Here is a 26,299-nt window from a genome sequence, read left to right on the forward strand (position 1 = left end):
GCTGGATTCATGCCTGTGGGCTCCCAGGTGAGGTCTTTGGGTTGATCTTCATCTGCTGACGGTGTCAAGTCTTCCTCATCCCAGCGAGAATAGGGCAGCATCTCTGGCTCTGGGTATGGGTCCACTGCTGGTGGCACTGGAGTCGGAGTCAGCCCCTCAGCTTCCTGGCCTCCCCTCCCCCTTAGTTCTTCGCTGCACCCTGGTTGTGGCAGCGTTGGGGATGAGTGTTCTTCAGCTGGCCCAGGCGGTGGACTCTCCGGCGCAGCTGCAGGGGTTGCCTGAATCTCCTTGGGGGTATACGGAGGGAGCAGGTACCGATCCACCATCTCTTGTGGGAACTGGGCCTCTAGGTCAGCCTTCAGCTTCCAGTATTCGGGGTCCTCTCCTATCAGGGTCTTCCTAGCAGGGACCTCTGTGGACTGGGGAGCGGTGTCTGCTCTGGCCTTGCAGGCCGGGGTAAATGGCGAGGTAATCTCTTCTTGGCGGGCCGCGCCTGGCATGGCGGCGGCCTGGTCTTGGCGGGCCGCGCCTGGCATGGCGGCGGCCTGGTCTTGGCGGGCCGCGCCCTGTATGGCGGCGGCCTGGATTGGCGTTTCTGTCGCGGCCGGTTCCTGGCGGGCCGGACTGGACACTGCAGCCGCGGTCTCACTTGGCGTCGCAGCCTCGATGGGGTCCGTGCAGGCTGAGCCGGGCGTCGCTGCAGTGATCGGAGCTTGGCGGGCCGCACCCGGCGGGGCTGCGGCCTGGTTCAGCATATCACTTGCGGCGCGGACGAGCGTCGCTGCTGCGTTGGGGTCTTGGCGGACCGGGTTTAGCAGGGTGGCAGCCTGGGTCAGCGTCACACCTGCAGTACGGATGAGCACTGCCGTGGTGGTCGGAGCCCTGCGGGACAGGCGGGGCATCGCTGCAGCGGCCTGGGCTTGGCGGGCCGCACCTAGCGTGGCTGCGGCCTCACTCAGCGTCGCCGCACCGGGCGCCTCCTCTGGGACCGCGGTCGTAGCAGCTAGGGTCGGGGCTCTTGTTCTAGCCGGGGCAACACCGGACTCACCCATCGGGGTCTGAATCGTCGTCGCCGCTCGATCCGGCAGGCTCCGCGCGGCTCTCTCCTCATAGGTCCGGACCGCTGCAGCCATCTCCAGGAGCTCCTTGCGTTCCTCATAGAGCCGTCGCATAATCCTGGCCTCCAGCTGATCACAGAAGAGGGCAAGCTCCCGGCACCACCAGGCAGCAGAGCCTGGTTCTGGGTATCCGCGTCTGGATTCCATTTCTGCTCTCCGCAGCAGCAGGTTTGTGGCTTCCCTTCTCTCCCGCCGTTTCTGGACGCTTCCGCTCTCATAGCCGGCCAGGTCAGAACTCTGCAGGGGATCTCTGGGTAGCCACGCCTCTTCGTGGGCGGTAACTTCTTCCAGCGCGGGCTGCTGTTGTTTTTCAGCGCGCTTTTCATGGTGGCAATATGGCGGCGCTTCCAATTTTTCAAGCGGACCGCCTAGGCACATGGTCACCTGTCTGAACAGGTCTAGTCCTTATCCTGTTCGTGACGCCAGATGTGAAGCCCCACAGGTGTTGTGTCGGTGTCGGTGCATTACCTTCAGGGACTCCACGTTGCTGGATCTCCGTCACTGGTAGGAAATCTTCTTGTTTGATCGTGACGCCACTCTCAGTATTGCGGTCAGTGGGGACCGCCACTGCAGGTTAGGGGACGCCTGGGGCTGATGGTGGGTGCAGTCGGATGTAGTAGCCTCCTGAGAGTGAGGCAAGCCCCAGGGCCCGGTGTAGGTTTGTAGTACTACAAGTCGCAGAATGACCACACAGGCAGAGTGTCTTTCAGGGTTTTTACTCACATTTGATGGCAGGGTGAGTAACCCGGGCGTAGCTGGGACGAACCAGGTGGAACCAGGTATCCTTCAGGCTGACTTTATGAGGGTGACTACTGACTCGCCTTCCTTAGCCCTTGGTGGTTTGGGGTAACCCCGACTTTGAGTCCCTATGGGGGTCACCCAGGGAAGATGCTCCAAGCCTCTCTCCCCTTCTTGTTTCGCCGTGTGCTTGTTCCCCGGACCAGGCCACTCCAGCCTCTTGCCTCCTATGACCTATGGGCCCTAACTTGCGGTTACGTGGCTGCGGCTTTTGTAGTGTTGTGGTGTGGGCTTTAAGGGCCCCACACCGGCAGGTTTAGCAGAAGAAAGTTGAATCTATCCCCGCTTCGGGATCTGCCGCCCGGTTGGGCCTGGTGCTCTCTAGCAGTCTCCTTACTTCCCACTCCGTTGCACTCCCTAGCTGAAGCTGGCTTTCAGGCAGCACTCCTAGTTGACCGTTCTCCCCCGTCTGTAGCCACTGCGCGGACGCTGTCAGATTGCACAGCTCCAGGGATCTGCTCCTCACTTGAGCTCCCTGGACTCTACACTGAACTGGCTCACTGCTCCTCCTCTCCTGTTCTTGCCTACGCCACCTAGCAACCAGACTCTCCACCACACCCCTTGAGAGGAGATGGAGGCTCTACCCCCTCCACTATTCCAGTGAAGGTGAAGGCTTGCCCCCTCCTGGGATCCCCAGGGGTCCTCTCATGGGTACATGTGTGAGACCTGGTCACTATGCGCCTGTGTTCCACACCCCAGTCAGCCTTCTGGATTACCTGTATTGTACTGTCCCCAGCATGGGTGCAGTACTCAGTGGTGCCTGACCAGGTCAGGGGCGCCACAGCAGATTTGGCTGAACCTCTGAGATATTGACCGGTTCTGCTGAGAGTCTAATAATATTAATATCTAGCTGTAGTACCCGGTGTTGCCCGGGAGAGTTACTGATACTGGCTCTCTCCCAGTCTCTGTCTGTATCAGTCTATGGGTAAGGTAAGTTCACAGAGTGCGTTTTTCGCGGCGTTTTTGCGCGTTTTTTGGGTGTGTTTTTGCTCAGAAAACTGCATGACATTGCTTCTCCAGCAAAGTCTATGAGTTTTAATTTTTGCTGTCTGCACACAGCGTTTTTTTAGCTGAGTTTTTGTGGTGCCCATAAAAACGCAGTATGTCAATTATTTTTGCGTTTTTCACTGCGTTTTCCACCCATTGAGTTAAATGAAATGTTCAAAAACGCAATGAAAAACGCAAATTGCAAATATAGCTGCATTTTAGTGCGTTTCTATGACTAAAAACGCAGCTATAAACGCAATGGGTGGGTAGTAAAGTGACATGTACAGGAAGAGGATTCCTTCTGTCAGTAAACACAGAAGCGTGAATCCTCCCGGTACCGCCATCGCTGCTTCAATCTCCCATCCTGCGCCATGTCTGCTCCCGTGTGGCACCATGGCCGGGCGGGAGATGGAAGCAGCTGCAAAATCAAATGTGAACAGTAGAAAAAAAGTCATACTCACCTGTCAGCAGTCTCCCGGTGCCATGTCCGCTCCCAGCTCCTCTCCCGGTACCGCCATCCCCGCTCCGGCTGTGTGCTAATTCCCGGGCATGTCCAATAGCTGCAGGACATGGCGGTGGATCACCTGATGAGGTCACCTGATGTGGCACCTGACACATCACCTGATGGTAAGTCTCACGGTGACGCCGGCTTTTTTCCGCCTGGCCGGCTTAAACTATCAGCTGATGCCGTCTGGAGACCGCATCACTGATTACCGGCAGCTCCTGGTACGATTGGACGGGAGTCAGCACAGACGTGTATTATTTTTGGGGTTTTTTGGCACCGATGCATCAGCTGATTGTATAAACAGCTTTTATACAATCAGCTGATGTGTGATGTGATTCACATCCTTGAACCTGACACAACATCTGATCGCTTTGCCTTCCAGCAAACCGATCAGATGATATTGGATCCGGATTGGACGGCTCGGGACCCTTGACCCAGGATTGCTATGGAGGGGGGGGTTCTTTATTTCAATAAAGATGGAGTCACCAATTATGTTATGTTTTATTTCTAATAAAAATATTTTTCTGTGTGTTGTGTTTTTTTTATCTTTACTAGAAATTCATGGTGGCCATGTCTAATATTGGCGTGACACCATGAATTTCGGGTTTAGGGCCAGCTGATAATATACAGCTAGCTCTAACCCTATTATTACCCAGCGAGCCACCCGGCATCAAGGCAGCTGGAAGAGTTGGATACAGCGCCAGAAGATGGCGCTTTTATGAAGGTGCCATTTTCTAGGGTGGCTGTGGACTGCAATTCGCAGCGGGGGTGCCCAGAAAGCTTGGACACCCTGCACTGCGGATTCCAATCTCCAGCTGCCTAGTTGTACCTGGCTGGACTCAAAAATTGGGCGAAGCCAACGTCATTTTTTTTTTTTAATTATTTCATGAAATTCATGAAACAATTAAAAAAAAAGGGCTTCCCTATATTTTTGGTTCCCAGCCGGGTACAAATAGGCAGCTGGGGGTTGGTGGCAGCCCGTACCTGCCTGCTGTACCTGGCTAGCATACAAAAATATGGCGAAGCCCACGTAATTTTTTGGCCTGAGGAAGGCGTCCCGCCGAAAAGCATTGTGGCATACATCTGCCATTCATCAGTGTGCACAAGCCGGTGTTTTCACTTGAAATATGGATATTTATTTTTAATCAAGTTACAAATAAAGAAGCATTTTTATTCATCCCCTTGGAGTCCAGCTGGATCTTTTCCATTGTTTTGTTCCGTAATTTTTTGGGGGGCAAAAACTCCTGCATACAGTCCTGGATGGAGCATGCTGAGCCTTGTAGTTCTGCAGCTGTCTGCTCTCCTGTATACACTAGTGGAGAATGAAGAACATATTGAAGAAGGAAATGAGGACATCAGACCTTTTTTTTTTTCAACAATGTTTAATGGCATTGTGTACTGTTAAAAAACGCATAAAAACGCAGTGAGCAAAAACGCAGCAAAACGCAGCAAAAAACGCACCAAGACTCAGCAAAAACGCATGCGTTTTTTTGCCGCGGATGTGTTTTTGTGCGTTTTTTGCTGCAAAAATGCACAAAAACGCAGCGTCAAAAAACGCAGTGTGTGAACTTAGCCTATCTGTTTCTTTCTCTGTGTCTCTTTGTCTGTCTCTCTCTTTCCCTGTCTGTCTCTTTCCAGGTCAGTCTCTTTCCCCGTCTGTCTCTTTCCCCATCTGTCTGTCTCTTTCCCCATCTGTCTGTCTCTGTCTCTTTCCCCGTCTGTCTCTTTCCCATCTGTCTCTTTCCTCGTCTGTTTCTTTCCCCGTCTGTCTTTCCCCATCTGTCTCTTTTCCCGTCTGTCTGTTTCTGTCCCTTACCTCATCTGTCTGTCTCTTTCCCTGTCTGTCTCTTTCGCCATCTGTCTCTTTTGCCTTCTGTCTCTATCTCTGTGTTTCTTTCCCCATCTATCTCTTTCAAGGTATGTCTCTTTCTCAGGTCTGTCTCTTTCCCTGTCTGTCTCCATGTCTCTTTTCCTGTCTCTTTCCCTGTCTGTCTTTGTCTGTGTCTTTTGCTGTCTGTCTCTTTCCCTGTCATCCTGTCTCTGTCTGTCTCTTTCCTTGTCTGTCTCTATCCAGGTCTGTCTCTTTCCCCACCTGTCTTTGTCTGTCTCTCTGTCTGCCTCTTTCCCTGTCTGCCTGTCTCTGTCCCTGTCTGCCTGTCTCTGTCTGTCTCTTTTCCCGTCTGTCTCTTTCCCGGTCTGTATCTTTCCATGTCTGTCTCTTTTCTCATCTGTCTCTGTCTGTATCTTTCCCGTCTATCTCTGTCTGTCTCTTTCCCAGTCTGTCTCTGTCTGTCTCTTTCACCGTTTGTCTCTGTCTGTCTCTTTTACCATCTGTCCCTGTCTGTCTCTCCCTCTCTCTGTCTCTTTCCCTGTCTGTCTTGGTCTGTCTTTCTCTCTCTGTCTCTCTATCCATCTCCCCACCAACATCATGTTACCTCACACAGAAGCTTCTTATACTGTGACGGTCCTTTGTTCCTATAGCAACCAATCACAGCTCCTATTAATAACCAGTAGTTTCAGACTCCATTCACTTTAATGTAGGCAGATTTTTTGGAGAGTAACTGTCAAGCTCGGGGTTAAATTCTCCCGTCAAAACATAGTCTATGATGTTCCCTGGGTCACAGGTGGTGTCTGTGCAAAAATTTGTGATTGTAAATGCGACAGTGCAGATACCTTTAGTGGACATACACACACACATACATAAATACATACATACACACACACACACACACACACACACACACACACACATGCATACACTCAGTTTTATATATTAGATAATAACAAAATTAACAATTTTTATTCACCTATTGGCCCCAACCTAGCCCCACCTATTAACTCCACAGTGCTTTACATACACTTACAACACTGTCCTCATTGGGGCTCACAATCTAAATTCACTATCAGTATGTCTTTAGATGTGTAATTGTACCTCTGACTGATGATTGTTGTTGGAGATAAGGATCCTCATGTCCAGTTTTAAACTGTGTTCCCTGATTAATGATAGCCAGAGATGTTTAGTGGAGATGAGTAGAAATGAGAGTTGTTCGAATCGAACCGTTCGCCAATTTCAAATTCGAGTTGTTTTGGCGATGTTCGAGTCGTTCAACGAACTCGAACGATTTGCTTAACGTTCGAGAGTTCGAGGTTATGTTCGATAACGGTTAGATCACCAAAAGCGTAACTATAGCTTTTTACAGCTACGTGTGCTGGAAGCCAGCGCTGGGAGCCTGCAGTAAGCTGGTAACCAGGGTACATATCGGGTATCCAAACAAAGCGCTTTGCTTAGTAACCCAATGTGTACCCTGGTTACCAACCACAGCGTCGTTACACGGGTCGCTGGTGGCTGGTCGCTGGTCGCTGTGGTGATCTGCCTGATTGATAGCTCACCAGCGACCATGTAGCGACGCACAAACAATCCCTGCCAGGTCGGATCGCTGGTCGGATCGTTGGTGCGTCTCTATGTGTAACGGGACCATAAGCGTTTCTATGGCTATAAACACAGCTATAAACACAAGGGGTGGGTAGTACAATCACGTGTACAGGAAAAGGATTCCTTGTGTTTGTAAACACAGAAGAGTGGATCCTCCCGGTACCGCCACCCCTGCTTCCACCTCCCGTCTGGCGCCATGTCCACTCCCGTGCGGTGCCATGTCCAGATGGGAGGTGGAAGCAGCTGCGAAATCAAAAGTGAACAGTAGAAAAAAAAATGTCATATTCACCTGTCTGCAGACTCCCGACATGTCCGCTCCCAGCTCCTCTTCCCGGTACCGCCACCCCTGCTCCGGCTGTGTGCAGACTCCTTGGACACGTCCGATGGCTGCAGGACCTGGCGATGATCAGCTGACGCGGTCACCTGATGAAAATAGCTGACAGTATAAGTCCAGCGCTGAGGCCGGCTTTTTACCGCCCAGCCGGCTTAACTATCAGTTGTTGCAGTCAGGAGACTTCATCAGATGATTACCGCCGACTCCTGCAGCGATCGGAAGGGAGTCAGCACAGACGTGTGAAGTTTTTTTTTTGCACTGATGCATTAGCTGATTGTATAAAAGCCGTTTATACAATCAGCTGCTGTGTCGTGTGATTCAGGTCCTTGAACACCTGACACATCATCTGATCGCTTTGCCTTCCAGCAAACTGATCAGATCATATTAGATCTGGATTGGACATCATGGGACCCTTGACCCAGGACTACAGCGGAGTGGGGGGGGTTCTTTAGTTCAATAAAGATGGAGAAACTAATTGTGTTGTGTTTTATTTCTAATTAAAATATTTTTCTGTGTTATTTTTTTATCTTTCCAAGAAATTCATGGTGGCCATGTCTATTTTGACGTGACACCATGAATTTCGGGCTTAGTACCATCTGAGAATACAAAGCTGGTATTAACCCCTTTATTACCCAGTGAGCCACCGCCATCACAGCCGCTGGACGAGCCGGATAAAGTGCCTGGAAATGGTGCTTAGAAACAATGCGCCATTTCCAGGGGTGGCTGTGGGCTGCCGAGAATCCCAACCCCCAGCTGCCTGGCTTTACCTGACTGGCGATCAAAATATGGCGGGAGCCCACGCATTTTTTTTTAACTATTTTTTTAAATAAAAAAAAATAATGGGCTTCCCTGTATTTTGATTCCCAGCGAAGGTAATGCCAGACAGATGGGGGTGGCAACCCATAGCTGTCTGCTTTATCTGTGCTGAGAAACAAAAATACCGCGAAGCGCTATGTTATTTTTTTACTAATTTATTTTTACAGTACTGTGATGTAAGGCAATCAAAATACAGGGAAGCCCATTTTTTTTTAGTTATTTAAATAGATAATTTAAAAAAATTATGTGGGCTCCCGCTGCATTTTTTGTATTGGTAGCTAAAGGTAATCCAAGCAGCTACTGGCTGCTAACCCCCACTGCTTCACTCGCAATGGAAAATCCAGGGAAGCATTTTTTTTTTGCCAAAAAACTAAAAAAAAAAATGACGTGGGCTTCGCCATATTTTTGTGTTTAGCCAGGTACAACTAGGCAGCTGGGGATTGGAATCTGCAGCGCAGGGTGCCCAAGCTTTCTGGGCATCCCCGCTGCGAATTGCAGTCCGCAGCCTCCCCAGAAAATGGCGTTTTTATAGAAGCGCCATCTTCTGGCGCTGTATCCAACTCTTCCAGCGGCACTGATGCCGGGTGGCTCGCTGCTAGTATTAAGCCAGAGATTCTTAATGTCAGGCAAGTTTGATCCGGCCATTAAGAATCTCCAATAAAGAGTTAAAAAAAGATGCCACACAGAGAAAAAATACTTTAATTAAAATAAATACACAAACACACTTAGAGACTCCATGTTTATTACTCCCTCTCACCCCTCCACGATCCTGGTCTTCTGTCTTCTTTCTCCTTCAACCCATGCAGCTTTGCTACATCAGACAGCATAGGGGAGGAAGATGCTCCTCCGCCCCCGTGTAGTCTAATCACTCAATGAGTGAGCAGAGGCTGCGGATTGTAAGCGGTGACGTCACCGCTGTCACCGTTGCAATAGTAACCTGACAAGCGGGTTACTGTAGCAATGGTGATCCCAAACACCTGATTCCTGGCGTTGCTATTCACCGGCTGTGGCATCCAGTACCTGCATGTGGGCTGACTCTGTAAAGAGCGCCAACATGCAGGAATGGGGAGCCAAGCATGTGCCTGAGTATCTCGCCGGCACTCGCCGAGTATACTGAGTAAGGAGATGCTCGAGCGAGCACCGAATACTGGCGACATGTACTGACAGAACCTAGCATGACATCATAGCCATGTGACCAGTCTGTAGCCAATGACATAATACACACATGACTGGTCACATGCTATAACATCACGGAAAGGTCCTATCATCAGTGCTGGTTACCGGGCGGACACAGCGATGATCGGAAGGAGAAGCAGCAGGAGTCTGCAGGATGCGTCGCAGGACCTGTAAGTAAATGGCAATGGTTATTAATAACTGTATGTGTATATGTATAATGTGTTTGTATGTGTTTGTGTTTGCCTGCCATTGTTTTCAATGGGGTTCGAAGGTGTTTGTAGAACATTCGACGAACACACCCGCCGTTCGACGAACCGAACCAAACTCAAACACTAGGGGGGTGGCTAATCTCTAGAGATGAGCGAACCTTTCAACGTTCGGTTCACTGAGCCTCAGCAAACACACACTAAGTTTGCAGAACTGTTTGCCACACCGAACGCACCGAACGAACCTTTTTAAACCCTATTGGATTCAATGGGAGACCAAACCTAACGCAGAGAAAACACCTTCGGGGAGAAGGTGGTCAAAAAGCTTCCAAAACAGCAAAAATACGTTTTACATTAGTTTCCTCGACTGTTTTGGCATACCCATTAGTTTCCTAGACTATTGACTATTGATAAGAAATATTGAACTGGATGATAAACAGGTGTAGGGCTGGTGCTCTCATACCCCTGCCAGTACAGACAAGACACAACTTGGAGACCCATCTTGGAGTCTTGATAATTAGTGACACTGTCATGCTGTTTGCCTGAAATGTTATCAATTGCCCCTCACCCCATGTCTTTGCACAGCAGGGATGTATGGTCCAGTCAACACACAGGATGTGGCATGGCATTTCCATTTTAAAAATGAAAAAGTGGATGAGTAACAGGATTAGGCATCTTGCTCTCACACACCTGCCAGTACAGATAAACAATTTCAAGACCATACTTGGAGTCTCTACATTTTCAAAAATTAAGTTCAGACAACAGAAAAAGTGGCAACAATTGTCACAGACTACAAATAGTCCAACGCTGCAACATGGATGCATGGGACCGACCCTGTATCAACGCTTGAACCAGCATTTCTACCTTCACCAGAGACAGCAAGATGACAGACAGGTGTAGGTTTCTTGCTCCCAGAACCCTGGCACTACCCCATCACATAGTCCTCACAGTCTGGGACTGGGGTGACAAAGTCATTGTACATCCACAACTTGTTCATCTTGATGAAAGTTAGGCAGTCAAAACTCTTAGGGAAAAGCCAATACACAGCCAGCAGCGCTGAAGACACGTTCTGAGAGAACACTGGTTGGCTGGCTGTCCAAAACTTCCAATGCGTGCAAGTTGAGCTCAGGCCACACTTCCACTTTTGAAGACCAACATTCAAAAAGGTCCACTGCCCCCTTAGGGCTTCAATATTGAGCTCTAGATACTAATGCACCATCCTCTCCAGTCGTTTACTATGTCTCTGACTTGTACTCTGTTCTGTTGGTGCATGTAATGGTCTAAAAAATTGTGTGCCAAACCTCACAGATTTTGCTTCTGCCACTTGAACTGCTGCTAATATTTCTGGGTTGATGACGCAATGTTCCCGCTGTTGGAATTCTATAACTGTGATGCATACTGGGTGCTCACTGCTGTCTTGTGGAAAACTACTCTTAAGATGGTCTACAAGCATCAGCATCCACATATCTCTTTCCAGGGGGAAAGGATCTTGCTACATGTACTCTTGTACCATGGATCTAAAGGCTCCGTCACAAACAGAGATAAATCTTTGGCAGATCTGTGGTTGCAGTGAAATCATGGACATATTGTTCCATTTGTACACGGCCACAAACCTGGCACTGATTGTCCACAATTTCACTGCAACCACAGATCTGCCGCAGATTTATCTGTGTGTGTGACAGGGCCTTAACAGTGGCAACCCAGTAGTCAGCATTATATCTAATACTAACAATACAAACATCATGTTGCAGATAGTGCAGCAGGAAGGCGCTCATGTGCTGGACGCTTCCAAGTCCATGTTATGTTGATGGCAGGGTAATGCTTAAGTTTGCCTGCTCTCTCCTCCTCCCAACAACCACAGACAAAAGAGATGGGATCAATATCTTTTACATGTCCTGAGTGTTCAGCGCCCATCAACTCTTCCTCCTCCATTTATTCCTTGGCTCTTGAACGTTCAATACCAGTTTGTCTGTTACCATGAGCCCTCCTCAATTGATGAAATCCACCCTCCCATGACACCCGCCTGGGAGAAGACTGTCCAGACCTTACAGGAAATGGTATCCCTTACTCATCCTCCTCTGCTTCCTCCTCTTCTTCTGTGAACCCCACCTCCTCCCGCAGACTGTTTGAAGTGTGCTCCAACATGTAGATGAGTGGAATAGTGATGCTGATGATGGCATCGACAGTGTTAAACATATTTGTAGCCATTTCAAAACTGTGCAGGAGGGTGCAGAGCAGAGGGCCTTCCTCAGTGCCCACTCTGCAATCCTGATCCCAAGAGAAATGAGAACCACTTCCATTACTGGACAACCTACTGTACTAGATTTCTTTGGCAACCGCACATCGCTTCAACTGTGTGACTGACCCTAAGAATATGGTAACTTACCTGATATATTTATAAAGGGGTGGACCTAGCAGAGGTGTATGACCCAATGTGGGTTTATTGTAAGCCCTGCTGATTGCACTAGTATCACTTTTTAGTTAAAGCACTGCAATTTTTCTATCTTTTATGGTTGCTCTGGCAGAAGTTTTGCTGGGTAATTTTAGGGCAGTCGTCGATGAGTGGGACACCATTTTGTCTACAAGGGTGCCAACCTCCACTGCTCGGTAGTGAATCGGAGGGAGGATTTCATTGTAGGTACTGTGTTTCCCCCTTCTTTACTGTGCACTTTAGAGTATCAACGGCTGTCTTCACTAAACCTGGTGCCAGGGAAGGACATGTGCAACAATGGTGCAAACCTGTTAGCGGTCTAATGCCTGGGTGACATCCCACATGTGCCTTGCATGGCCCATATCCTCAACCTGGTTGTACAGACATTTCTAGCCCACTATCATGGGCTTGATGCATTGCTGCACAAGGCACGGTTGGTGTGAGCTCAGCTCACTTCCACTGATTGATATGCGATGTGTCGACATGGTGGATCTCCACTCTGCACATGTTTCAGCGAATGTGGCAGCAGCAGCAAGCCCTTGTGCACTATGCCATGATGCATAACCTCGTAAAACGCAGTATGGATGTGTGGCAAATCAGAATTGCAGAGTGGGCACTGATGAAGGACCTCTGCACCCTCCTGCACAGTTTCAAAGTGGCTACAAATATTTTACCACAGTCGATGCCATATTAGCATCAGTATTCCAATCATCTACATGTTGGAGCACACTTTGAATAGTCTGCGGGAGAATGCATTTTTGCTCTTTTGGAAGCTTTTTGACCTCCCAAAAGGTGTTTTCTGTGCCTTACGTTTGGCCTCAAATTGAATCCAACGGGGTTTTGAAAGGTTCAGATAAGGTTCAAAGTTTCAGTCGATAAAGGCTCCGCAAATGTATCAGTTGTTCTGTTCAGTTCGGTGAACCGAACGACAGAGGTTGTGCGCATTTCTATTAGTAGCATTTCTCTCAGAAAAGAACGGAAAAGCAGTCCTGTGTATGGGAGAGATGGGCCAGATTATAGCCGGACGAATGATCTGGCAACAGTCTAAAGTGTATGAGGGATTTAGTAAAATAGTTATTTGGCTGCAATTAAAGGTCTCATTCAGACAGCTTTCTAGTCCAACACACTGAACGTTTCATATTCTAGCATAAAGTCCAAAAAAATAAATATTACTATATATATATACATGATGACATTACCAGAACCACCATCAGTACAGAGTTAAATCACCAAAGCCACTGTCAGTATACAACTACATCAACAGAGCCACTGCCAAAAGACAAATACAACACCAAAACCACTCACAGTCAATATACAATAAAATCACCAGAACCACGTTCAGTGAACAACTTCAACACCAGAATCAACATGACCACATCACCAGAATGGTCATTGGCAGATGACTACTTCACTAGAACCAATGTCACAACATCACTACATAAACAAAAGCACAACATCACCAGAACTACTGTTATTAAACAATTACATCAACATCATCCACCTCTATATTTCTTCTGTCAATAGTCTAGGAAGCTAATGGCTAAGCCAAAACATTGGTACTGGACTGTAAAACATATTTTTGCTGGTTTGGAAACTTTTCGACTCTTCTAAAGGTGTTTTCTGTGCCTTACATTTGGCCTCCCATTGAATCCAATGGGGTTTGTAAAGGTTTGATAAAGGTTCGTAGTTTGGTTCACTAAAGGTTCGTGAGCGCACCCTTAGTTCGGTTCGGCGAACCGAACCGCAGAAGGTTCACTCACCTCTAAATAGGATTACTCCATTCTAGGTGCATAACTTTACATTTATCAAGATTATAACTCATTTGCCAAGTATCTGCCCATTCTGACATCTTATCCAGATTGTTTTGTAATACTGATTAATCAAGGTCCGTTTTTAATATCCTACATAGTTTGGTGTCATCACTAAAGACTGACACTTTACTGTCAATCCCATCCACAAGGTCATTAATAAAGAGATTAAAAAGAATCAGTACTAGCACAGATCTCTGCGGCACCCCACTGCTCCCAGTACAGATCCCTGTGATCCCCACTTCTTCCTTGTCACATCCCTACGGTCCCCACCGCTGCCAGTACAGATCCTTGTGGCCTTCATTGCTCCCAGTACAAATCCCTACTGTTCCCCACTGCTAACTGTAGCCCATTTAGAGACTGTACCATTTATGACCACTCTTTGTTTCCAATCTTTTAGCCAATTCCTTACCCAGTTGCATATAGTTTCCCCCAGTCCTTGCTTCTGGAGCTTTAGAATAAGGCTATTATGTGGTACAGGATCAAATGCCTTTGCAAAGTATAAATAAATCCCATCAGCTGCATTACCAATATCCAGGTTTGCACTTACCCCCTCATAGAACCCCAACAGGTTGGTTAGACACGACTTATCTTTCATGAATCCATGCTGTCTGTCAGTTATTATATTATTTTCTCTAATATATTGTTGCATGTCCTCTCTTAAAATGTCCTCAAAAACATTGCACACCACTGATATCAGACATCAGACTTACCAAACGGCAGTTGCCTTAATCCATACTCTTACCTTTCTTAAATATCGGTACCATGTCAGCCATTCTCCAATTGTACTCTCCAAGGTACTCCAAGGTACTCCAATCTCCAAGGTACTAACTCTCTTATAAGAGAGTCTTCTAAGAAGATAAGATACAGCAGTCTGGCAATTACTGAGCTCATTTACAAGAATTTACTCCTCACTTTCCTGGAGATAACAGCAGATCTGTATTTTTCTTGGGCAGGTTTGAAAAAACATTGAAGTCCTCCAGCTCCTTCTCCCAGGGTCACGGATTTATAATTGAAGTTGGTGCTTCTCTTAAATTTAAAGCTGGAGTGCCATTTATAGCCGAGACCGAGGCAACTGTAAATATAAATGCATCCACCTCTCACAACTGGAACTTCACGGAAACTAATGAGACTGAGGTAAATATTTTCTGTCCCCAGTGGTATCTCAATATCATGGTGTGTGGTATTGTAAGAATGGTGAACATTGGTAGTCACATTCCTTGCCTAAAGATACCAATCACTTTATTGTCTTGTCAAGTATTGTAGTGTGAAGAGTGTCTTGTGTCTTTTGTAAATACTGTGATGTCATGTGTCCTGTATATTGTATTGTGATGTTCCTGCGTAATTTAGGTATTATGCATAGTGTGTCATTCATAAAATATATCAGTGTTGATAACATTTTATGTACAGTATTGATACAAGACCATTTTGAAAGCAAGTTCTGCTCAGCAACAGATCGCAGGGACAGAAATAGTGGAGTTGGGACTAGCCCACCCTAGGAGGGGTCAGCTGACTGGGAAAGTGATGGTACATTCTGGAAATAATCAATGAAGACCTAGTGAGCATACATGAGAGATGTATAGTCGGTCAGTCGTAAAGGTTGCATAGAGTGGGTGGTTTGTGGCAGTGGAGAAAAGGAGACAGAAGACAAGATAACGTGATCCTTGAGAGTAGACTGAGACACAGGGTGGGAACAGCATTGTAACGTGAGACCGAAGCACAAATGGAGTGTCTCTGGACTATAGGAGCCTGAGGATGGAACCCTAACATCTTGGCTCCTTAACCGTCAAGGTTCCGAATGACTTCTACTAGTGCAGGATTCTAGTGGCCAAGCCTCTAAACTATCAAAGTACCAGGTTATTCTGAACAGCGGTATGAACATAGTCAGCCTGACAGGTGGTTTCCCACTGGATGTCCGGGAGTACAAAGTTTCATCTTTATCAGGCCCCTAAGCAAACTGGACATGGGAATGCAGGAAAGGAAGTTGACCATCACTGTGCATTGTAGCGCTGGACTAGGTTGCACTGGGAATCACCAGCCAAGTTAGATCGAATGAAACCTTGAAGGAAGTTGAACTGTGGCTCATAATGTTTACATGCTGGAAGATATGTGGCTGCTATCTAGAATATAAAGTTGTGAATGACAATAACCTATCCAGTTAAGAGTTGTGGCTGAAAGTGAACAGTGAACAAACAGTTGGTCTCCTTGTGCATGTAAATCATAATCTGGTCTTTGTCAGCCAACACCAGCAGATGTATGCAATCTGTAGGGGTTCCCAGCCTACACAGTAGAAATCCACACAACCAACCAATGCCAGGTGTTTATTGTAGCTTTTCAAGGCATCTGGAGTAAATCCCTTGCCTTTGGCTACAACTATTCTACCTTTGGTGTAGTCTCACCGATGGAAGATCAAAGTGTTGGCGGGAGGACACGGGCTACATTGAACATGGCGACCACAGTGAAGTTGAAGATAGCATAGAGCATCTGCCCTCAGATGATGGACAGTAGTGTACGCGGCAATAGAGCGAAAAGGCACACACATCTGGCCAGTCCTGGAGAAGTCGTGCTCTTTGACAGAGCTACCAAGCATGGAGATGGTACCCCATCACTAATAATGTCTTCCCCTGTTGGACAAAGTGGAAGGAAAATTTCTATCCTTGAAGATGGACAACACAGAATCGGTGGAGACCTGAAGGAAGCCCAAGGTATGAGTGGGAGAGTGCAACTTTGTAAGGAAAAGGAGGATATGATGGAGTTGTGGTGTTTTGTGGAAAGAGCAGAATGAAGTGGATGGCAGAGGCTGATGGCTCTGATGTCAGAAGAGGTAAGATCTGGTGGCTTGGGGGAGAATGTTACCCAGTGCCCCAAGCATGAGTCCCTGTCAAAATCAAAGGCCTACACCCCGGCATGATCTCTGACCTATGGAAGAGCTGAGCTTTCAAAAGCCCTAAGTTGTTGTCTTGTCCTGGCCAGCTAAAATCAATGGTAGTGTGCAGCCTGTAGGTGTTCGCAGCCCACATGGCCAAAGTACACACACCCATCCAGGACAGGTGTTTTATGTTGCATCCCAGGGAATCTGGAGTCCCTCTCTCATCTACAACATCACAACATTCTACAATGTCTCCTTATCATCCCCTTCAGCTATGATTAATGGTATCTTATTATCATCCTCTCCAGCTTAAGGTGGTTGATCTCAAATTATTTTTCTCTCCTGCCATAATGTATCTTATCTGAACCTCTTTAGTTATGGTGGATGGTATCTGATTTTCCAGCCATTTTGGGTGTTATCTCCTCTCCAGCCATAGTGTGTGGTATCTTATTATCATCCTCTCCAGCCATGGTGGATGTTATCTGATCGTCATCCTCTCCTGTCTTGGTGGGTTGTATCTGATCATCATCCTCTCCAGCCATGGAGACTGGTATCTGCATATCATCCTCTCCAGCTATAATGGATGGTATCTAAACATTATTTTCTACAATTGTGGTGGGAGGTATTTGATTATCATCCTCTCCAGTAGAGATGACCGAACCTTTGGAAGTTCAGTTTGCCAGGTCATTCAAACCTTAAAGTTCGGTTTGACCTCGACTTGATCCAAACCTCAATGGAAGTCAGTAATTGGGCAATTTGTGGCTCCACCCACATGCTGCCAGCCATAAGCAGACCACTTCCAGGTGAGGGTGGGCGGTATTTTTCATTTTTTTTTGTTTGTGTGTGCACACCTCAGGTTTGTTCATCTCTACTCTCCGGCTATTGTGTGTGATATCTAATTACACAGGTCTGCAAAGATAAAATTATTTGAAAGTAAGAGGGGATTTTTATATAATTTTAATCACTGAACTGAGTTAAAAAAAAATCCATCATGTGGTTTTTTCACAAACACTGACTGAATAAGTTTTACTTGCACCATATTTTTACCCCTTTTGTTTGAACTTTGGTGGCTGAGTTTGGTGTAATTAGCGTTCTAGTGTATTGCAGTGATGTTCCTGGGATGAGGAAAAAATTAACATTAACTACAATCCAAAACCCCCTGAAAGTCTTTGTACTGCTCAATGGCAGCAAGTCTGCTAAAGTGCCTGTAGGGCATTGTGTGCACTTGAAGGAAAGCTATGAGAATGTAGACTTTATTCTCAAGAAACGTAACTATGATAATCAAGGATGGTCAATATCTGGTGACCTGAAATTTCTCTCTTTGGTTCTTGGACAGCAAAGAGGACACACAATGCACCCATGTTTTTTGCTTGAATGGGACAGCTGGGATAAGACTCATCACTGAAGCCAAAAAAGATGGCCAACGGAAACATCTTTCCAACATGGACTCATGAACATAGCGGTGGAAAGTTTAGTTGATCCCACTAAAGTTCTACTGCCACCACTACACATTAAGCTTGAACTGATGAAGCTTGTGAAAGCTCGACAGAAAGAGACTTTTACATATCTGTGAACCAAGTTTCAGGGACTCTCCAAAGAAAAACTGAAGGAAGGCAATTGTGTGGGTCCAGATAGTCAGAAAGTCAGAAAGGACGATGTGTTGAAAACAAAAATGAAATCTGTTGAGGAAAGGGCATGGGATTTAAAGAAGTTGTAAAGAGATTTCAAAGTAAAAACAAAGATCCAAAATTTAAGTCCATTGTGGAGAACATGCTGAAATGTTTCCTTCAGTTGTCTGAAGACACAAACATTTGAAGTTGTTTTTTACATTTCCATTTGGACGACTTTCCTGAAAACGATGGTGCTGTGAACAAGGAGAAAGATTTTCTCAGAATGTCAAGGACATAGAAAGATGTTACCAAGGTAGATGGATGTGAACATGATGGGGACGACTGCTGGAGGCTTCCCAAAAAAGATATGCTGACCTGCTATAAGAGAAAATGGATCAAGAAAAAAGGAAAAGGTGCAACACTAAATTTCCAATTAACTTGCAGAATGAATATGCAATAAATTCTCATAAATAATATTGTGTATACTTTTGGCTACAATACAAATTTTTCTTGTTTATCTCATTAATACGTAGCTTTACACGCGTTTTGTGCAAAACTCATATGTGATGGTAAAAGTAGAAGTGTTCTTTAAATAAGGGTCTAAGAAACTAAAAGACTCGGTAATTGGATTTGAAGAAATGTTTATAAACCCATGTTTTGCATAGCTGTGTAATTATCCTGTCCAGCCATGTTCGGTGGTATCTGATCCTCCCCCAGCTGTATAAGAGGTTATCTGATTCCACTGCTCTACAGCCAAATTGGTTCAGAGATGAAAACAGTTGAACTTAAAGAAGTGGTTCACCCATATTTATTATTCGCTACATCGATATTATGTTGTGAAACAAGGTTTCTCCTAAATACCTTATGTTGGCAATAGTGCCTGTGAGCGGCGCTATTGCAGTCCACTCTTCCCCATCGCTTGACCCCGGGCTCTATCACCTCGGGGATCCGGTGATGTCACGTGAAGTTCCTGATCACGTGACATCACCGTGGCTGGCCGCAGTCTCTGTGAGTGATTGGCTGTGGGCGGTGCTCGGCACTGCTCGGTATTTGATCAAGCATCGCAGTGCTCGAGGTGCTCGATATTCTATTGAATGTCCTGGCACTCCAGCGCCATGTTCAAGTCCCTTTCATGAGAGTTTTCAGCTTTTCTCAGCCACTACACATGCGGCCATTGCCTGCCAATCAGTGTAAGGCTATTGCCATGTTGGCTACTGGCATTACTGTGATTGGTCGGCCTCATAATATCATAGGGTCTATACAAGACGTTGTTATGCCACGCTTGGTGCCCTGTACCCGAAAATAGTGTAGGGAGAGTTTCTGCTGGAGAAAGGACTGGAACATTTGATTTGGCTTTATGTTCAGCTGCTGTCATCTGGTGGGGTTGAGAATTATGGCCAAATCCAGGCCTTGTTCTTTTTGAGAACAGTCAGCCGTCCATCATTTCCATGTTGACAGGAAGATGTGTTTACCAGTTATTAATCTATATAGGAAGCTGAAGGGAAAAAAGCGCAATAGGGTTTTACGCAGTATACTAAATAAAAGTAATAAGGGAATGTGCTCATATTATTAAGCCGTGGGTCACACAACCAGACCTTGAGCCTAGAACCAGCTGCTGCAGACTCCATGTGCTGAAAAAGTCAGTCACTCAGGAATATTGCAGATGTGGAGCTATTACTGCGCAGCACCTTCCCAATAGTATTAAGTAAAGTAATGGAGGTAGCATTTCCCACTTCCCATCATTGGTCTAGTGGTAGGCTTGTTGCTTGGAATGCGAGAGGTTGTAGGTTTGAATCTCAGAGAAAGCCCATGGACTCTTAATGTCTCGATTCAATTTCATGGATCATGCAGGCTATCAGTTTCTATTGAAGGATAGTCCAGACGACGTATTTTTCTTTTGTTGGCCCTGTTGTGTGACAAGCCAATAGTGAAGAAACGGGGGTAGAGTTTCCCACTTCCCATCATTGGTCTAGTGGTAGACATGTCGCTTGGGATGCAAGAGGTTGTGGGTTTGGAGCTCAGCTGAGAGCTCCAGAGTTCAGTGCAGGTAACTGTGGCCAGGACTGGTATAACTGCAGTTCCTCCAGTAGCCAGTCCGACGCTGCTCAGAGGGACTGATATAAAAAAGGAAAAATTGTCAGTGCCTGGACGCTGCAATAACAGGCTCCTATTGGAATAAAAAAAAAACAGTTTATTAGCTATAAATCACAACACATTTCTGGGATGTTCCACCCCCTTCCTCAGGAGTTACCATAGCTCAGTTGCCTACAACTCTTCTGTAGGAAATACATGATCACTACATTAATTAGTTAAAATATTTATGACTAGCTTGAAGCAAAATAAATTAATTACCTTATAAAATCAGATTAGTAAATTAATTCTAAAAATTAAAAAGGTTTAAAAGATATGCATATGTCGCGGGCGGGGAGGACACCACTGCGCTGTGCTCGCTAATGCTCGGGTCCGGCGCTGCAGCTGCTGCTCAGTGGCTTGAGCGGTGGGCCGGATACGGGGACTCGAGCGGTGCTCCTCGCCAGTGAGTGAAAGGGGTGGTTGGTTTGGGGGATTTAGTCCGTGACGCCACCCACGGGTCGTGGTGAAGATGGGCACCACCACTGCTGATGACGGGGATCCCGGGAGCGATGGTAGGGAGCAGCTGGGATGTTGTTTCCCCCCTCCGTGGGTAGGGGTCGGTGGTCCCGGGGCCCGATGATGTGACGGGGAGGCAGGGTTGGTGAGGTGCAGGGACAGCGCGGCGCGGTGCCGGATGGCACGGGTGTACTCACTCAGTAAGAAAGGTACAAAGTCCTCGGTAAACCAAACTGCTGGATGGACGGGTCCCGCAGCCAGCTGCAGTGTCTCTCCCCGGACAGGCGATAGTGGCTGTCTTTCCCTGCACCTTGATGTTCTCGTTTGACTACTATGGATCCCCAACGGTAGTCCGCTTCCGGTGTATGGGTCCTGGAGGAGCCCGCTGGCCCTTGGGTCTCTAGCCTTTGGCGGTAGCTGTATACCCTCACGATGTGAGCGGTTGCCTTCAATCGGGACTTTTGCTGTTATGAAACCCCTGGGGTTCCGGGCACATTCGGATCAGACTATTGTCGGCGGCTCCAAGCCTGGTTGGGGTCCGATGGCCCTGCCTGTGTGTGCTGGCTTCACTTCGCTCCCCGGTCGGTACCGGCGGGCCGTCGCTTGACCCCGGTCCTACAGTTCCCCGTTGCCCACCACTCCTGCAGACGGCCACCACCGTCTGCCAACCTTGCTGTCATTGCCTGGGCCACAAACCCAGACACCCAAGTGCTCACTCCTCTCACTTCAAACTCCAAACTCTGACACTTTTCCCGCCTCCAGACCTGTGAACTCCTCGGTGGGTGGGGCCAACCACTTGGCTCCACCCCACCTGGTGTGAACATCAGACCCTGGAGGGAGGCAACAAGGGTTTTGTGTTTGGCTGGTGTCCCTGTCTAATGGGGGTGGGGTGTTTGTGTGTTATCTGTGACGACCTGGCTAGGCAAGGGCGCCACACATATACATTTACACATTTATAATATAGTTGAAATCAAACCCTTGTTACAATAAAATGCCATTAAGGATCATTCAGTGGGTGAGCTGTTGTTCTTACTAATCACTTGATTTTTTTCTATATTCATACTGAAACCCTCTGGACTCAAAGTGGCTGACTTACATATCCAAATTGTCTCTCCAGCAAAGGAGACAAACTCGAGCACTGCGCCACCTATTGGAAGTAGCGATCCTAAAAGTCAAATGTGGATTTTTAACAATCCTTTGCATATGACCTAGGATATATAAGCCAGATCAGAATCCCAATTTGCAGACACGGTGTTTCGGGGTGCTTGTCCCTCGTCAGTGCAAAGTATGGGGTGTCTGATCTGGCTCATGAGAAGCTTTGTGGGGACCACGGGGGAACACTATTCTCCTTAAGGAGACTTTGCAAGCCAGTCTGGCTGCCAGTAAAGTAAGGGGACTTATAGCTGCCATGCCCCTCTGGGGAATATTCAAATTGTCTCTCCAGGAAAGGAGACAAACTCTAGCGCAGCGCCACCTATTGGAAGTATCCAGTAAGATTCTCTTAATATCAATTTTTCAATAGGCTCAGGCGCGGATTCTGAAATGTGTTCCAGAAGTGTTATTTGTGGAAGGCCTGGATTCTTATCATGTTCCATTAAATAGTGTTTAGAAACGCTGTGTTGGAAAATCCCAGGCCTAATATTATATCTATGTTTATTTAGCCATTTATGCATAGGTTCTATAGTGCAGTCCACATATTGGAGGCCGCAATTGCTCTCGAGCATATACAGGTGCATCTCAATAAATTAGAATATCATCAAAAAGTTCATTTATTTCACTAATTCAATACAAAAAAGTAAACACATATATTATATAGAGTCATTACACACAGAGGGATCTATTCCTATATATTATATAGAGTCATTACACACAGAGGGATCTATTCCTATATATTATATAGAGTCATTACACACAGAGGGATCTATTCCTATATATTATATAGAGTCATTACACACAGAGGGAGCTATTCCTATATATTATATAGAGTCATTACACACAGAGGGATCTATTCCTATATATTATATAGAGTCATTACACACAGAGGGATCTATTCCTATATATTATATAGTCATTACACACAGAGGGATCTATTCCTATATATTATCTAGAGTCATTACACACAGGGATCTATTCCTATATATTATATAGAGTCATTACACACAGAGGGATCTGTTATAAGTGTTTATTTCTGTTAATGTTGATGATTATGGTTACAGCCAATGAAAACCCAAAAGTTATCTGAGAAAATTAGAATATTATATAAGACCAACTGAAAAAATGATTTTACACTCAGAAATGTTGGCGGCTCCTAAAAAGTCTGTACAGTAAATGCCTCATTACTTGGTCAGGGCTCCTTTTGCATGAATTCCTGCATCAATGCGTCAATGTGGCATGGAGGCGATCAGCCTATGGCACTGCTTAGGTGTTATAGAGGCCCAGGTTGCTTTGATAGCCGCCTTCAGCTCGTCTGCATTGTTGGCTCTGGTGCCTCTCATAGATTCTCTATGGGGTTTAGGTCAGGCGAGTTTGCCGGACAATCAAGCACAGGGATACTGTGTAGTAAACCAGGCATTGGTACTTTTGGCAGTGTGAACAGGTGCCAAGTCCTGCTGGAAAATAAATAAAAATAAATAAATAAATCTTTATTTTTATATAGCGCTAACAAATTCCGCAGCGCTTTACATACATCAGGAACACTGTCCCCATTGGGGCTCACAATCTAAATTCCCTGACTGTATGTTTTTGGAGTGTGGGAGGAAACCGGAATACCCGGAGGAAACCCACGCAAACACGGGGAGAACATACAAACTCCTTGCAGATGGTGTCCTTGGTGGGATTCGAACCCAGGACCTCAGCGCTGTAAGACTGCAGTGCTAACCACTGAGCCACCGTGCCGCCCTAAAATGACATTTCCATCTCTAGAAAGCTTGTCAGCAGCGTGAAGCATGAAGAGCTGTACAATGTCCTGGTAGACGGCTGCGCTGACTTTGGTCTTGATAAAACACAGTGGATCTACACCAGCAGATGACATGGCTCCCCAAACCATCACTGACTGTGGAGCCTTCACACTAGACCAGTGTTTCTCAACTCCAGTCCTCAAGACCCACCAACGGATCATGTTTTCAGGTTTTCCTCAATGTTAGACAGGGAATAATTCCATCACCTGTGCAACATTAAGGAAATCCTGAAAACCTGATTGAGGAAAACCTGAAAACATGATCTCTTGGTGGGTCTTGAGGACTGGAGTTGAGAAACACTGCACTAGACCTCAGCAGTTTGGATTGTGGCCTCTCCACTCTTCCTCCAGACTCTGGGACCGCGATTTCCTAATGAAATGCAAAATTTACTTTCATCTGATAACAACACCTTGGACACTGAGAACAGTCCAGTGCTTTTCCTTCTTGGCCCAGGTAAGATGCTTTTGGCATTGTCTATTGGTCATGAATGGTGACACAAGTAATGCGACACTTGTAGGCCTTGTTCTGGATACGTCTGTGTGTGGTGGCTCTAGAAGCACTGACTCCAGCAGCGTCCACTCCTTGTGAATCTCCCTCAAATTTTTGAATGGCTTTTTCCTAACAATCCTATCAAGGCTGCGGGTATCCCAGTTACTTGTGCACCTTTTTCTACCACACTTTTTCCTTCCACTGAACCTTCCATTAATATGCTTGGATACAGCACTCTGTGAACAGACAGCTTCTTTATAAATAACCTTTTGTGGCTTACCCTCCTTGTGGAGTGTGTCAATGACTGCCTTCTAGACATCTGTCACATCAGCAGTCTTCCCGATTATTGTGTAGCCTACTGAACCAGACTAAGGGACCATTTTAAACACTTTAGAAAGTCTTTGCACATGTTTTGTGATAATTATTATAATTTTCTGAGATAATGACTTTTGAATTTTTATTGGGTGTAAGCCATAATCATCAACATTAACAGAAATAAACACGTGAAATAGATCCCTCTGTGTGTAATGCCTCTATATAATATATAATAAACACAGGAAATATATTCCTCTTTGTGTAATGACTCTATATAATATATATAATAAACACATGAAAGAGTTCCCTCTGTGTGTAATGACTCTATATAATATATAATAAACACATGAAATAGATCCCTCTGTGTGTAATGACTCTAAATATTATATAACACAAGAAATAGATCCCTCTGTGTGTAATGACTCTAAATATTATATAATAACACAAGAAATAGATCCTTCTGTGTGTAATGACTCTATATAATATGTAATAAATACATGAAATAGATCCCTCTGTGTGTAATGACTCTATATATTATATAATAAACACGTGACATAGATCCCTCTGTGTGTAATGACTCTTTATAATATATAATAAACACATGAAATAGATCCCTCTGTGTGTTACGGGGGGACCGGCAGATTAGGACCAGGGGTATATATCCCAATCGCCAGTCGGGGCCCACCGTGCTCCAGATGGTAATGGAGCTGCTGGTACCCTGTGGGTTAGGCGGAGACTATAGAGCTGGATGGCTCTGAGATAACTCAAGGAACCGGTCACGTGTGTAGGGACACGTCAGACCGGACGACAACCCAGTTAGCGTTTCGGTGGAGCGGATGCTACTCCGACCACGTGTGTAACAACACGTCAGGCCGGATGGTAACCAGTTAGCGTTGACCGAGAAGACCGCTGCGACAGCACCCTGTCAGCCACGTGTGTAAGACACGTCAGGCCGAGCGGTCCTCCGATTAGCGTTTCTGGCCACCACTCGACTGGCCACGTGTGTAAAGGACACGTCAGACCAGGTAGTCACACCAGTAGCATTTGACTGGGAAGCCGAGGAGGATAATAGGGTTCACACACCCAATCCAAGAACACCCTGTTAACTTTACAGGGATTCTGGGGTGCGCTGTCCGTGCGCGTAGAGGGCACAACCGGACAGGTGGCGCAGCAGGTACACTGTCCGTGTGCGTAGAGGGCACTCTCAGACAGGTGACGCAACAGGTATTCTGTCCGTGTGCGTAGGAGGCACAACTGAACAGGTGACGCAGCAGCCGCAGCCCAGTTAACGCCACTGGACTGCTCTAGCACAACACGAAAGGTAGCAAGGAAGCACGGCGCCTGACCCTCATGTGCTGAGCCACGAATCTTGGCCTGACAGGCCCCGTTCGCCTAGCCCTACCTAATGCTTCCAACAAGGCTTATGCCACCAAGAACTCTAAATGGAGACTGCGCACCTCCATGTTGTCTCCAGCCCCTTTTATAACCTGGGTCCGCCCCAAACCCAGGGTGGAACCACCAAGGTCCAATAGCAGAGTGCCATGTCATCAGTGACAATGTAGATAATAGTGAAGAAAATCCGGTCTTTGAGCGCTAATAATGGATTTGAATCTGGAGGTTCTTTTGAAGATAAGGCATAAAGCTCTTGTTATCACTTCACAACGCGTTTCAGCAAGATCCCCTTGCTTTCCTCAGGTGTAACAAGAGCTAATGCACATAAAATTTATAGGTGAACAACCCCTTAGGTGGGGCTTATGGGTGTAACATACATGCAAATCATTGTTAAAAGGATTTTTTTGAAAGATTTGTTTTAAAAGGATTTTTTTAAAAAAATTTTTTTAAAAAGAAGTCGGATAAA

General features: G+C 46.4%; 1 protein-coding gene across 1 annotated transcript in view; it reads left to right on the plus strand.

Moving 5' to 3' along the window:
• Nucleotides 1-26,299, plus strand: part of LOC142278332 (uncharacterized) — a 48,048-nt gene that overhangs the window by 15,602 nt on the left and 6,147 nt on the right. The window contains exon 3 of the mRNA XM_075333128.1: nucleotides 14,569-14,749. Coding sequence (XP_075189243.1) covers nucleotides 14,569-14,749 — 181 coding nt within the window. The remainder of the gene's footprint in view (nucleotides 1-14,568; nucleotides 14,750-26,299) is intronic.

Source organism: Anomaloglossus baeobatrachus, chromosome 1, assembly GCF_048569485.1.
Source record: "Anomaloglossus baeobatrachus isolate aAnoBae1 chromosome 1, aAnoBae1.hap1, whole genome shotgun sequence".
Taxonomy (NCBI): domain Eukaryota; kingdom Metazoa; phylum Chordata; class Amphibia; order Anura; family Aromobatidae; genus Anomaloglossus; species Anomaloglossus baeobatrachus.